General features: G+C 48.7%; 1 protein-coding gene across 6 annotated transcripts in view; it reads left to right on the top strand.

Annotated features, from left to right (window-relative positions):
• Positions 1-13,117, top strand: part of CAMTA1 (calmodulin binding transcription activator 1) — a 240,041-nt gene that overhangs the window by 13,683 nt on the left and 213,241 nt on the right. For all 6 annotated transcript variants that reach the window (XM_069874626.1, XM_069874625.1, XM_069874624.1 and 3 more), the window contains one exon: positions 8,802-8,920. In XM_069874626.1, coding sequence (XP_069730727.1) covers positions 8,802-8,920 — 119 coding nt within the window. The remainder of the gene's footprint in view (positions 1-8,801; positions 8,921-13,117) is intronic.

Genomic DNA, 13,117 nt, shown 5'->3' with positions numbered 1-13,117 from the left:
TTGCGTGCCGGTAACTGGTTTTGGTGGGCGATGAGGGCTGTTCTTGCTGAGGAGGTGGGTCTGCAGCAGCATTTGCTCTCTTGCGCCCAGCATATAATTGCACCCGTGCAATGCTGTGACCCTGCGTTTCACTTGGCTGCTCCGTAGCGGGTTCCCTTGTGTGGAGCCCAGGCGGCATCGCTGAGGTGGGAGCGGGGAATCTCAGCAGCTCGGCTCGGCACCAGCTCCGGTGTTGCTCTCGTAGTAAGGCGCAGAGCAGCTCCCCAGGCTGACCTAGTTCCACAGTGTGTTTTCAAGGAGGCAAGATAGAAACCATTCATTCCTTAAACTTAAACTCCGCCTGTCAAAAACTTAAACGGGAATCATTCTAGAGTGTGATTCAAGACAAATGTTTCACCAGCAGCACAGATGCTGGAGGAGAGAACGCAAATCGTTTTCGGCTTTTGCTAATATTTAAAACCCCAATGTGAACAGCAGCTCGCAGGGTGGTTGTTTTATTGGGGAGCAGTCTGTGCCATCCCCCCAAAGGGCATAGTAGAAATGAGCCTTGTGAACACGACGCACAGCTCTGCAGGCCCGCCTGGTCCTGGAGCTTCCCTCTCACGCTCTGGTCAGGGCTGCTTGTGCCCAGCTGGGGGCAGGAAAACCTCAGTGCTGGCTGGGGGTTTGAGATGAAGCTGGTGTCCCTCTTCCCTGGCTGCAGAAGAGGTTGCCGTACCTTGCAAGACCTGGGGTGAGTCTCCTCTTTCCTGGTTTACTTTGGCAGGATGAAGTCGGGCTCGATGACCGACCAGCTCTTCCCATCCCTGTGGCAGAGGGTTTGCAGCTCTTGCCATTCTGCCGTGTTCTGGGTGTCTGATCTGAGGTGGGTGGATGGAGCCTGGATGGATGGAAGGGGCTCTGAGCTTGATCGGGTGAGGAGTGGTCTTCACATTACAAAAGGAAGTTTTTTTTAAGAGGTCAGAATAGAAAGGATGTGCCTCGAGCTCCTTCCTTGGCGTTTGTGTGTGCTCACTGACAGGCATTGGAAACCTTTAAACAGGATCGAGCCTGTCTGTTTGGATGGTGCTGCTGGCACTCTGTGCACTGAGCCCACCAAGCGCGATTCCACGTGGATGCTGGATGTTCTCTCTGTCGGTTCGGGCAGGGGAAGTAAGTGAGAAAGGCAGGCGGTGGAATTTCTCCCTGTAAGTCCCGTGGGAGCCAAAGGTACCGGGAGGATGGGGTGGGGGCATAAGCAGCTCTGCTGGGTTTGTGTTTGATATGGACTGAGGGGGAGGTTGAAGCTTCAAGTGCTGTTGGATGCCGAGAGACTGGGCAGCACCTTCTGAAAACAAAACATTCGGATTTGGTTGTTAAACGGCAAATATTCACCTCCCTCAGGCGAAGCGTTGCGTAAGGGCTTATTGCTTAAACAAACCCGAGCTTATTGGGAGTGTGGTGGATGGGATCTGGGCCGCGCGCTCTGTGCTGCTTTCCTTCTGGGCAAAACTGGGCTGTCACGGTGAAGGGGCAGGGTTTGATGCCGGACTCGGTCCGCTCCTTGCCCCACAAGTTTTGCTGAATTTCAGCAGTTGGGGGCTTACCAGAATTCCTGTTGTTGGAGATGGAAGCGAACTGCAAGTTAAGTGTTTTCCGCTGGAGTTTCTAGACCGTTCCGAGGGTTGTGAGACAACGGGGCAGTTCCAGAGAGTGGCCTGGAGTTGCTTTTTCCAAAGAGCAGGGCCTGCGTATCTGCGTGAGGTCAATTGTTTCAAGGGCTTTTGGTATTATAACTGTTTTTCGCGCAAGATTCCTGATGCAAGGCATGGGGTTTGTTTCAAGCTCTGGTTTTTAATCCAGTTCCACATCTCTTGTTGTTAATGGTTTTCACAGGCACATTGGCTCAAAGGCTTTTTGCTTTATTTGTGTGGGGTTTTAAAGCTGCTTGACTTACAACTTCTGTAGAGAATCTCCCTACAGAAGATTTCCTTTCCTTTGTCGGGAAGCAGTGGAAGGGTTATGTACGAGTGAGGTTAAAACAGATGTTTGTGAAGTTCAGTTTTTCAAGACTTGGTGCTAACTTTACCTTCCTAACACTTCTAAATGGCTTCTCTCAAACCTGCTTGGAAAGGTCTGTATTGTCTGAGGAAGGGGAAAGAGCTGTCCTACCTCTCTGGCCTGGCAGCCTTCAGGAAGAGGAATCTGGAATGTGACCTTGCTTTTCTGTTGTCCCTTCTGTGCCTGCTTCAGTAAACCAGATGTGTCTGCTGGGGGGGACACCCAGCAAACCCAACCCTTTCCGTGGGGCGAGATGAGGCCGGTGGAGTGCACTGTGGGACACGGTAGTGGTTAATGAAAATGCAGGGCTTCCAGCAGCTTCTTGCCTCTTCGCTGTTTCCGGGGTTCCTCTTCTACACCTTGCCGAGTTCTTTCTTTTCATTTTTTTTTCCTTCCTTTGTGTCCAGTTTCCACCTTCCCTGGCTTCCTGCATCCCTTCTTCCCTGTGCTGCGTTAAACCCTGTGGGCTTTGGGAGGCAGGTCTGCCTGTGGGTGCCAGCTCCTGTCTTGGCCCCGGTTTTCCATCATGAGCACCTCCTCTCTTCATGGGATGGTGCTGCCGGGGCAGCTTCCCACCACGGAGCACTTACGGCCCTGGGTGAGCAAGAGCAAATGCCGCGTACCACTGGGAGCAGAGAGCTCCGTGTCCTTCTCCTGCTCTTTTCACATCTTTGCTTCAAGGGTTTCTGGTTTTCCTGCCAGCTCTCCAGGTATGTTTCCAAACTCAAATTGTTCACAGCTGAAAAATAAAGGTGCCAGTGCTGGTGGCTATGGCTGCTGGTGAGTGGCCCAGGGTAAGGACTGGTAAGGCCAGTGCTTTGAGTCTTGTGGAACGTTGGCTGCAGCATTGGGTTTGTGATGTTGAAAACTGTGTGAATGAGTGGTTGAGTTTTGCTAGGCTTGACTTAATATCCATCTCTCCATAGTCTCATTGCAGTTGAATTTGATAATGTAATTTTAGTGAACTCCCAGGGATGGAGGAATTGATGGCAGGTCTGAAACAAGAGAATTGGGAGCAGTGGTCTCACCATTCTGTTGCAGTCGCTGTGTTTAAAAGCACTAGGGTGGAGGCCATGCTTGAACACTCCCAGGAGCTGCAGGAGGTGGTTCTAGCGTTGTTCTAGTGCTCCTGAAGATTCCTTTTGAAGTGGCCACTTCTGCACCCCTCCTGAACGGAACCAGCCTCCTGCCCGGTGTTGGTAGTGGGCTGTTGGAGCCACCCACGATGATGGGAGAGGAGCCCATTCTCTTGGCTGGGGGAAGGAGGTTCCTAAGTGCCGCAACAAAAAATACATCGCTAATTGTTAAACCAGAGGTTACCAACCAGCACATGGGCTTCCCCAAAGAATTGTGCTATCAGCTCTTCCCCAAAATGCACCGCTTGCAGCTTCACAGAATTGTGACGTTCAAATTGAATTCAGTTATAAAAATGTCAGGAAACTTTCTGCTCTGTGGAGAGGATACGGCAGCTCACAAATGTACGTTATCAGTGGCGAGAAGCAGGCACCGATACGCAGCAGCAGAGTTTCAGCTATATTTGTGTTTCTTACTGCTTCAGAATGGTTTGTAGAGCTTGTCATAGCAACAAAGCGTTTATCGAAGATATTCCAAGAAACGAGGCTGGAGTCAATAACTTTCTAGAGGAAAATTAGTTCCTTCATCATCTTTGATGCTCTTCCCATTCCTATGGTTCCTCCACATCCTTTTTGGTTTCTCTTGCTCCTCCCATTTTTCCCGTCACCTCTGCTCGCATGCTGGTTTGTGTGTCGTCCTCTCTTGCTCCTGTTTCACATTCTTCACCTTTGCCTTGACTTTTTTCTCTTTCATGCATCCTCCCCTCAGTGCCCAATTGCTCTGGGGGCTTCCTGCATCCGTCATGGGGAAGGACCAGGAGCATTTTTGCTTGGCCAATGCCTGAGCCAAGCGCTGGTATCCAGTTGAGCCTTGCTGGGAAGACATTGCTTCAGAGCAGGACCTGGTTATCTCATCTTAGCCACCTTCTACTGCTGTTCAGAAATCAGCTTCTGTTGCCAAGAGATTTACAACTGTAATCGTCCAAATATTTCTAGAGAACAGACCCAAAGCTGTTGGGTTTGCGTATATTTCTCCTTGTTTACTGATGGAAAATGCCAGGAGTGAAGTTTAACTGTGAGAAATAGCATGCCACTCCTTCAGATCTTTGGATCGGGGATAATTCTTGGCATTTAATTCTGCCAGATGGAATTCATCGGGTTTGTTTGTGTCCAGAGGATGGGAAGTGAAAAGATGTAGGACTTCAAGGGACACCACACCCACTGCCAGGACCTGGCACAGCCAGATCAATACATGGGCATGCAAATACACAGGAAAAAGGGGTTTTCTTTTGACTAATTCTAGATGTCTTGGCTTGGGTTTTGTCTGTGTCTTTGTGTATTGTCTTTAGGAAGGTGAGCTGTTGGAAGAGGAGCTTTCTGCAAAGGGAAGAGGTTCCGAGGAGCTAGTAGGGTTGAGAAGGATGGCTCCGAGGGAAGGGCAATGGAGGTAGTGCTCTTGCTTTGGGTATTGGCATAATCACTGCTGAGCTGTCTTAATTAAGGCACACATTGGTTATTTTCCTTGTGAGGAGGGCTGGGGCACAGGTCAACTCTGCGTTTTGCTGCGGACGGGATGATTCCAGGTAGCCTGCGCCACTGTGTTCGCGTGGGTGCTGCTTCTGTGCTGCGTTTGCTCGGCTCCACTGCCAAAGCGGCTCTGTGGTGAGTGGCATCACGGTCAGCCCCACGCCCTCCCCTGCCCTTTGAGCAGTTAATAATGAGGTGATTTTAGCCGTTTGTTTTGTACCAAAGTGCCCGTTTGTAATGTTTAAACACCTTCTACCTCTCTTGTGAGGTAGTTAAGAAGATGGCCAACCCTTAGTTACTACTTCATGGTAATGGTTTTATAAAACTTGTGTTTGTGATTTTTATAGGCTTGTTCTTTGTATTTATTTCCAGTGTGGAACTGTCTGCAAATCAGCAGTTGATCAACACCCATTCAGCCATTTTTGTGTTCTCCAATTATTCGTTATATTGATAAACTGCGGTAGTTAAATGCTCTGCAGATCTAAATTCATCTCTTGGATCACAGGAGATTTAAGAACCAGTTAAAGAAAAAACGCAAGGTGGGAGGAGGGGTTGTTTGGAGTGCGGGGAGAGAGCGCAGGCTTGCGCTGTGATTTGCTGTTGCGTGCTTTTAAAGTTTTATGGCCCATGTTGCATCCCTGGGGAGGATAAAGTGCAAGAGGCATGAACAAACCCATAAAACTACGAAGGGTTTATGTGGTATAATTAATATGGAACTTTCCATGAACTTTATAATAGTTGTACTTCCTTAATTTTACACGAGTTCTTGGTTTGCTAATCGGTAATCTTGGAGATTGCTAACAGAACTGAAGTTTTGGATTTTCACCCAGAATTATAACACTGTGCATTGTGGGCTGCTGTATTTTAGCAGTAGCTTCCTTGTTTTCTGAATTGACTGTGCGTGCCCTGGGAAGCGTTTGTGAGCTGTGTCCAGCTTTGCACTAAAAAAAAAACCCCACATTGATACAGCTCTACTGGCAAATCCTCCTCGTGCAAATGCAGCTTTGCTTGCAGAAGTGCTTTTTATTGACGCTGGATGGGTCTGCAGATCACAATGTCATAAGTCGCGCCCTTAGCAAAAATAATACGGGGAGGAGAGTTCAAATGCAGGCCTGACCTGGATTTGCACAGGAAAATCAAATCCTTTTTTAACTACAGAGAAGATTTTACTTCCAAATAAATGTAAGATAGTCTCTCTGGAACAGGCTGGTTGCTCTAAATTGCACGCGGATGCTGAGCAGTGTTGAATGAGCTCAGCGCAGATGCTGAGCGGTGTTGATTCTTGCTCCTCTGACTCTGTGGTGGATGACCAGCTACGTCGGGATGGCGAAAAACAGTGGATTTGATTCATACCAAAGGAGAACGAGTGATGTTTTGCTCCACCTCCCTACAGGTTGGCGTGGTTCCGTTGGGACGAGGAGTGCGAGTAGCAAAGCGACAGTTTGTTTGGAGGAATGTGAGCTCGTGATAGCCTTTCTGTAGTGGGGGACAGGTCTTATGTGGTACTCTGGGATGCACTGAAGGCAAACACTTGGCGAAGGAAGCCGAATCCTGGAGCGGAGGTCCCGGAGTGCCAGCACCGTTAGTGCAGCTGGGTCAGCACCCTCCTCTTCCATGCCTGGCTTCCCCATTTATCTGCACAGGCTTTCCTTCCTGTGGGAATATGTCATGAGGGATTACAGCGGGCAGAGGAGCAAGTTTTAGAGCAAGCGTGGGCATCGTTTGGGGCAAGGCACGTTCCTGCCCCTAATCCTCATAGCTGGTTGGCCAGCTCCGTCCTTTTCCAAGGTCAAGCCTGTTTCAGAGGTTGCTGCTTTCAAGAATCCCTTCCCATAACGCGACTACTGCCCATCGTTCCGACCACTTGGCTAGAGGTTTCCATAAGAGAATGCCTGTCGGACTGAGCAGGTGGCATGTGCTCTTTCCCATGCTGGGGATCTTTAGGGATCAAGAGGTGTTGTTGTGAAAGGCAGAAAGGGAAGTGTACGTGGGATGTAAGCACATTACAGGATGGTGACAGTGCCCTTCCATCACAGGAACAACACAAAGGTGGGAGATCCTCAAAGCGGGAGTCGGGAGGCTCGGAGTCAGCAAGTTCTGATAATTTCTACAAAAACATTTTTAAAGGATCCATTATCAATAGGTACTTTCTGGATTAATAATACTGATAATTGATGACAGTGGAAGAAAGTTAATAAAACGAGCTGAATAATTAGAGGTCTGCCAGGCCTGCAAAATAATGGAATGAATGATAGAGGACTTGACTGATACGGAGGTAAGGGTAAGTAATACAATTAATGTCAATTAAAATGTGCCCATAGAAAATAAGCTGATGAGATGTAACTGGGGATGTAGTTCGGCTGATAAAAGCAATAATGTGTGCTGTAAAATTCTTTGCCGCCTTAATGAATTGAATGTAGTGCAATGCAATATTTTGAATGGGAAATGAAAACAGTGTGAAATTAATGTAGGGAATGTTAAGCGGGCACCGGCTAAATGGGACGGTGGGTCTGAAAAGGTGGACGCGGCTGGGGCTGCTGTAGCAACTCTATTCATTGCCCCAGGTGAGCTGGTGTCCTTGTGGATAACCCCAAGCGTCACGACCTGTGTGTTATGAGGCTCCAAGAGGCCGGGGTGGTGGGAAATAGCAGAGGGGAACATGGACTGGGAAGAAGATGTGGCCAAGAAGTCCTGCAGAGCAGCAGTTCAAGGTAGTTGGTGTCAAGGTAAAAATCCTGAAATGGCATGGAAAAAAACAGAGTATCTTTTCCCCCCCCGATTTTCTTTATTAGCTCAGCAAAGATCAGCACTGCCCAAGTGCTGTCTCACCCAGGAAGACATGCAGGACTGGCAGCCCGCGGGATGCAGTCTCAGGCAGCCGCACAGCCACATTCCCAATAACTCAGGGAGCGAACAGGACTCATAAATTATAGAGCAGCTCACGTTTATCATACACATCGCTGCTTATCTTGTAAACTCATCTGCTGTGCTTGCACGAGTAGTTGATTTAACAGTGTGTATATTGTTGAACCTGACACATCCCAGAGTATAATCAAGCTTTAAAAACTGTAGCTGCGTCTCGCTGCCTGTTCACGCTCTTCGCCCGCTCTCTGCAATGATGGTGGTGTGGGCTCTTTGCTGAGGTCGCGGGGAATGTCTGTCGTGTAATGACCGAGGAATTTTATCGTGATGCTGGTTTCTGTTTAACAACCTAAAATAATCAGGTGTGTAAAAGGAAAAAGTTAATATCCTTTTTCTGTGCTCTTAAAGCAGGAAATGATAGTGTTGTAGGGTAAAAATGCCTGTATGTTAGTGTTCTTCTCGTATAGCACTGCTCAGTGTCTGTTGTGTGAAGTGGGAGAACAGTGGGAGAAGGCAGAGGTGTGGGGGCTTCAGTAGGAGAGCTAGTAAAACTCCTGTAGTGCAGCTGGGATGTCTTCTGCTGCTCCGTTTCCCTGGGTGGTGAGGACTGATGTGATCTGTGAACTGCACAGTTCGTGGATGCTTGGGTTCTTTCGGTGGTGTTAGAGGGGCGACAGAGACATGTGATTGAGTTGATGTGTTTGGGACTTCTGTAGGAATATTTCCATCCCTCTGTCTCACGCTTATGTTGAGGAACTACATTCATTTTCTGAACTCTCCGTGGAAAGCAGAAAGTAACCTGGTTTTAATCAGGTACAGGGCATGCGAGTTTTGAATGAACTAATGGACCTTGAGTTGCATTTCTGCTGCAGCTTGGCAAAATTATAGCAGATACTGGGGCTCTGTGCTTATTTACTTGCAAATCCTGTCAAGTGTGAACTTCATTTACGACTTCCCTGGCAGGTCATACCGCTGTGGTCACAGCTTCTGAAACATTTTGTCGCTATCGCTTGTAGAATTTGTCACCAAGGGAAATAATGAGCTAAAATAGGCACAGGTAAGCACACACACAGGCTTCTCATCCACAAACCCGTCAGAGCTCTTAAAGTTTGCAACCACAAGGATTTAAACTGTATTTATGTTTCTGGAATAAAGATGCAGTTTGAACAGAAAAGCGTATTCTTTGTGCTGACAATTCACCTGCTCTTTGACAGGGCACTGCTAGGTTCCAGGCCTGGTCGCAGCTGGGGTCTCTCAGTGGGAACCTCCTGCTCATCACCACTTTCTTCTTCTTTCCAGATGATCATGGGAACAGCAATGGCAGTCATGTAAAAATCTTTTTACCGAAGAAGCTGCTTGAATGTCTACCAAAATGTTCAAGTTTACCGAAAGAGAGGCACCGCTGGAACACTAATGAGGTAGTTAAAGCTCTTCTTTATTCTTAAACGTATCACCTGACTTGACGCGTATGGATTATTTTTTGAGAGCATGCCATGTAAGTTATGGAATATAAATTGCCTGGCTCTGGAGCTGTTGTTTAAATAATGCAGTCCTGTTACATGTTGAAAGTGAGCTGTAAACGAGACTTGATGAGGCCTGTCTTCACTTAGCTCTTAAACCAGACTTCCAAATGTGGAAGCTGACCACCGGTACAGTTGGAGTCTTGCTGGTGTGTGTATGTCACCCGTCTGAGAGTCCGGTCTTGTGTCTTACTGGTGTGTTTCAGAGCTGCTTAAAATCAGATAGATGGTTCAGTACCACATTAGACACAATGTTATGTAAAGGCTCCCAACAGAAACCAGTGCGTGTTTTTTCCTGCCAGATGGGATCCTGAGAAATAACGAGTTTATTCCTGCCCAAAAAAAACGTTAAGAACAGGGACACAAAGAGTTGGGCAGTTTATGCGGGAATCGGATTCCTCTGACCATACCAGTTCACAAATCTCCTGCGGACGCATCAGGGCTGGATTCAGTGGAGCAGAAGTGTTGAAAATGCAGGTGCCTGGGGGGCCATGGTGAAGGCATGGAACAGTCCAAATGGGTCTGCAATCCCTTCCCTTTATTCCTTCTGGGCCGCAAGGTGGGAAGTGACACCGCAACTCCCACAGAGTAGTTTGAGTTTCTGGCAGCGCTGTCTGACTGTCCCTTTGCCGTGTTTGGGGGAATCGTTTACCAACAGGAGCAATCAACCTGAGAAATTACTGCAAAACTGCGGTTGTTTCCTGCATGGCTCTTGTCCCTCTTGTCAGTCATTTGTGACATCCAGACTTGTTAACAAGAACCGTACTTGCAAGTTTAACAACTGCAGTGGCAAGCTGAGTGCAGGATCAAATGTGGGCCAGTTTGTGTGTGTGTGTTTCAAAGCTGGAGTCCTTCCCTCCTCCTTTTTTTATCTGAAAAGCTGAAGTGAGCTGGGTGCAGTGACAGAATTGATCAAGTCTTTGGGGAGTTGCTGGCACAGGCTCTTTTCTGTAGATGTTTTTGTCTGGGGTCACTGAATTGAAATGTAAATTGTAGAAAATATGGGTTGCAATTTATTCTTGTAGCATTTATACTAATGGGCATGAGGCAGGGAGTAACAGCAATCCTAGTGGCTGTGAAAGGTGAAGTCCTGACAAAGACGGTTGAGAAAGAAGGCTCTTTGTACATTTCTGCTGCCCCTGGGTAGAGCTCCCTGTGTGCACCAGCACAGGGGCTTCCAGCCTTTCCTTTGGACCAGTGTTTGGGGTGTGCAGCCTCACAGGGCATGCACGTGGCTGATGAAGTTCACCATATAGCTGAGAGTCTTCAATATTCCTAAGCATGATGCAAACGGGAAAGCGTAGGTGCTTGTGAAGTGTATTAGGCTGGGAGAAAAGTCAGGGAGCACAGCCAGCATTCCGGAGATGGGTTGGCGGATGGCTTTGGTCAGTGCATTGCTGTGGTAGATTGGGCTCAGACCTTAATTCTGGATGGATTGTTTGCTAATAATGCAGATCCTCGGCTGACATGTTGGAAACCAAACCTGAGCCACTTCTGTCTGCTGAGCATCAGGTTTGTCACCCTCATCTGTATCACCCTCCTCCCGACCTGCCGCTGTGGCTGCCGTGCAGCATGGCCCTGGAGCTGGTGCTGTGCACGGGTGGTCACCAGTGCTGTCTCCGCTGGCCACAATCTCCCTGTTGCGTTGTTTCAAAGGAAGATCTGCTCTTGTGGCTAGAGAGTTTTGGCCTCGTTAGCTCAGAGAACAGAAAGAGGCAGAAACTTCTGCCTGGGTGAGTCTTTGTGAATTTGTGTTAATTACGGAGGAGGAGGAGGGAGCTGAGCTTACAGATCTTATTTCACTCCTCACCCCCAACCTAGAGGTTTAATTCTGTTCAGTGTTATGAAACTTGAGTTTTTCTCAGGATATAATTGAATCACAATGCAGGGCTGTGTTTCAGAGTCACTCCTGGGGGGGTATGGGTTTTCATCTGAGTACGCAGGTGTCTGTTCATGCTGATGGAGCCATGAGTTGTGAAATATAGGAGAAATAAATGTACTTTGTGCAGTGGTCCTTCCAGAGCTTCAGACCCGCTGGTGCTGCTGCTGAGGTCTCCCCAGGAAGGGGGTATTGGAAAATAAAAAGGAAAAAAAGCATGGAGTAACTCGCAGATCATAGAATCATAGACTGGTTTGGATTGGAAGGGACCGTGAAGGTCATCTAGTCCAACGCCCCCTGCAGTGAGTGGGGACATCTTCAACTAGATCAGGTTCCTCAGAGCCCCATCCAACCTGGCCTTGAATGTCTATGAGAATCCAAATGTCTGTGGCATTGCTGTCCTCCCTCCAACTTGTCTGTGTTCGGGCAGACTCATGTACATCTGGGCTTGCCATAAGCTTCTCCAGAGCGCACAGTGGGATAGGGTGTGGGATGTGGAGAGGGATGCATCCTGGGGGTCAGCTGGGGCCTGCCCTCCTGACCCAGCTACACCTGGCTGCTCACTGACACCCTTAAGCGGCGCTTTTCCTGCTTCTTCATATGGGGATATTTCAAGGAAACTTAAATGGCTGCATCTGCCGGGCCTCGAAATGACGTACAAGTGTGTTTTCTGGCACTGGGCTGGCAGGCAGCGTGAAGGGCACGTGCTGAGCGCCATGCAGAGCCTGGGTCTGCAGGCGAGTCCCTCACATCCCCAGCTGAGGCGCTGGAGGCCAGCGTCAGGGCACAGGCTGGGGACTGGTTCCTCCCTCCCAGGGTATCACCATGGGAACCCTGTGAAGAACTTCTGTGTGCTTTCATGTGCTGGTTGAAGGCAATGGTCAGGTGTTGCTCTGGATGGGGAGTGGGGTTGGACAATGATATCCTTTGGGAGCTGAATCGCCTGTGGTTAGATTTATACTTAGTGAAACAATGCTATAAGCAGCTAGAGAAACGGAGCATTTAGAAACACTTCGAACACGTTATCAAGGTGTTTGCTTCCTGTCAAATCATGCAGTTTTAACTGAAATGTTTGATGGAAATATATTTCCATATCAAGCTGTCATCTCGCCTTAAATCAAGTTTATAGTGGGTTTGTGTTTCCTGGTGAAGGAAGTGTTCCTTCTCATTCAATTTTTTTTTTCCAGAGATACAAGATCGCCAGTTTAGCCCAGCAGTCTTGTTACAGATACACAGATTTGGAGGAGCTTGGGAAAGCATCTGTGCGCGCTTATTTCTACCGTTTGAGGCGGGGAGGAGATACAAAGGGTGTTTAATGCAGTTTTTCGCATTAGGACAAATCAGTTAATTGCCAGAAATTCTGCAGTGCTCTGTTCATGTGTGGGAGTTCCTTGCTGTTGGGTTTGCATTTTGGTTCCTTTTGAACTGTTTTGGTGTCTGCAGGTCCCTCAGGGCAGGCAGCTGAGCCCCTGCTCTGCCCGGTGGCTGCTGGCACCCTCTTGGCCTCGTTCCCTGTTGGAGGTGGTGAAGGGCGGTGATAACCACTCCTGACTTCGGGCAGCCAGAGCTGTTGTCCACAGGGATGCATCTTGCTGCTTTCTGCCAAGTGGGCAGGTTGTCTGAGAACTGGGAGCTTCCCCAGTGGTGGGTGCAGGGGCTCAAGGCTGCCGGAGTAACCTTGTCTCGGCACGCTGCTTGCCAAGAGCGGGATTGCAGCTTTGAGCAGAGATGCCTTTCATTAATGGAGTTGGCAGCTGCAGCCATTAATCATCCTTGTAAACACTTAATGACACAGTAAGAGAAAGAAGGAAAAGTTAAACATCCGAACTGTAAACTGCCACCTAGGGCTGTGGTTTCTGCCAGGATTTATGTCCTGTGGTGGGAAAAGCCCAGAATTTCCACGATAGAAAAACCAGTGGTGATGGCTTCGTCTGCTTGGGTTTCTCCTCAAGGCAGGGCAGGAATTGCCCTGTCTCCAGTGCAAGACCAGCATCAACTTGTGACCGATTCCAGGCTCAGGGGCTGTGATCCGTCCTTGCTGCCTGCTGCTGGGATCCCCTGTAGCCCTGGCAGACAGCGCACCAGGCAGCCAGTCACCGGCACACTCCTGCCATCACGGGTTTGTCCGTCAGACTGGCACCCCAGGCAGTGACTGAGCAGCACCCCATTGTTGCTCTTCTAATGCCTTTAGGTGCCTTTTAGAATGAACTCTTCTG

The sequence above is a fragment of the Phaenicophaeus curvirostris genome, chromosome 22, assembly GCF_032191515.1.
Source record: "Phaenicophaeus curvirostris isolate KB17595 chromosome 22, BPBGC_Pcur_1.0, whole genome shotgun sequence".
In the NCBI taxonomy this organism is placed as follows: Eukaryota; Metazoa; Chordata; class Aves; order Cuculiformes; family Cuculidae; genus Phaenicophaeus; species Phaenicophaeus curvirostris.
Note: the sequence above shows the minus strand (reverse complement) of the source record. Positions and strands in the feature narration are given on the sequence as shown.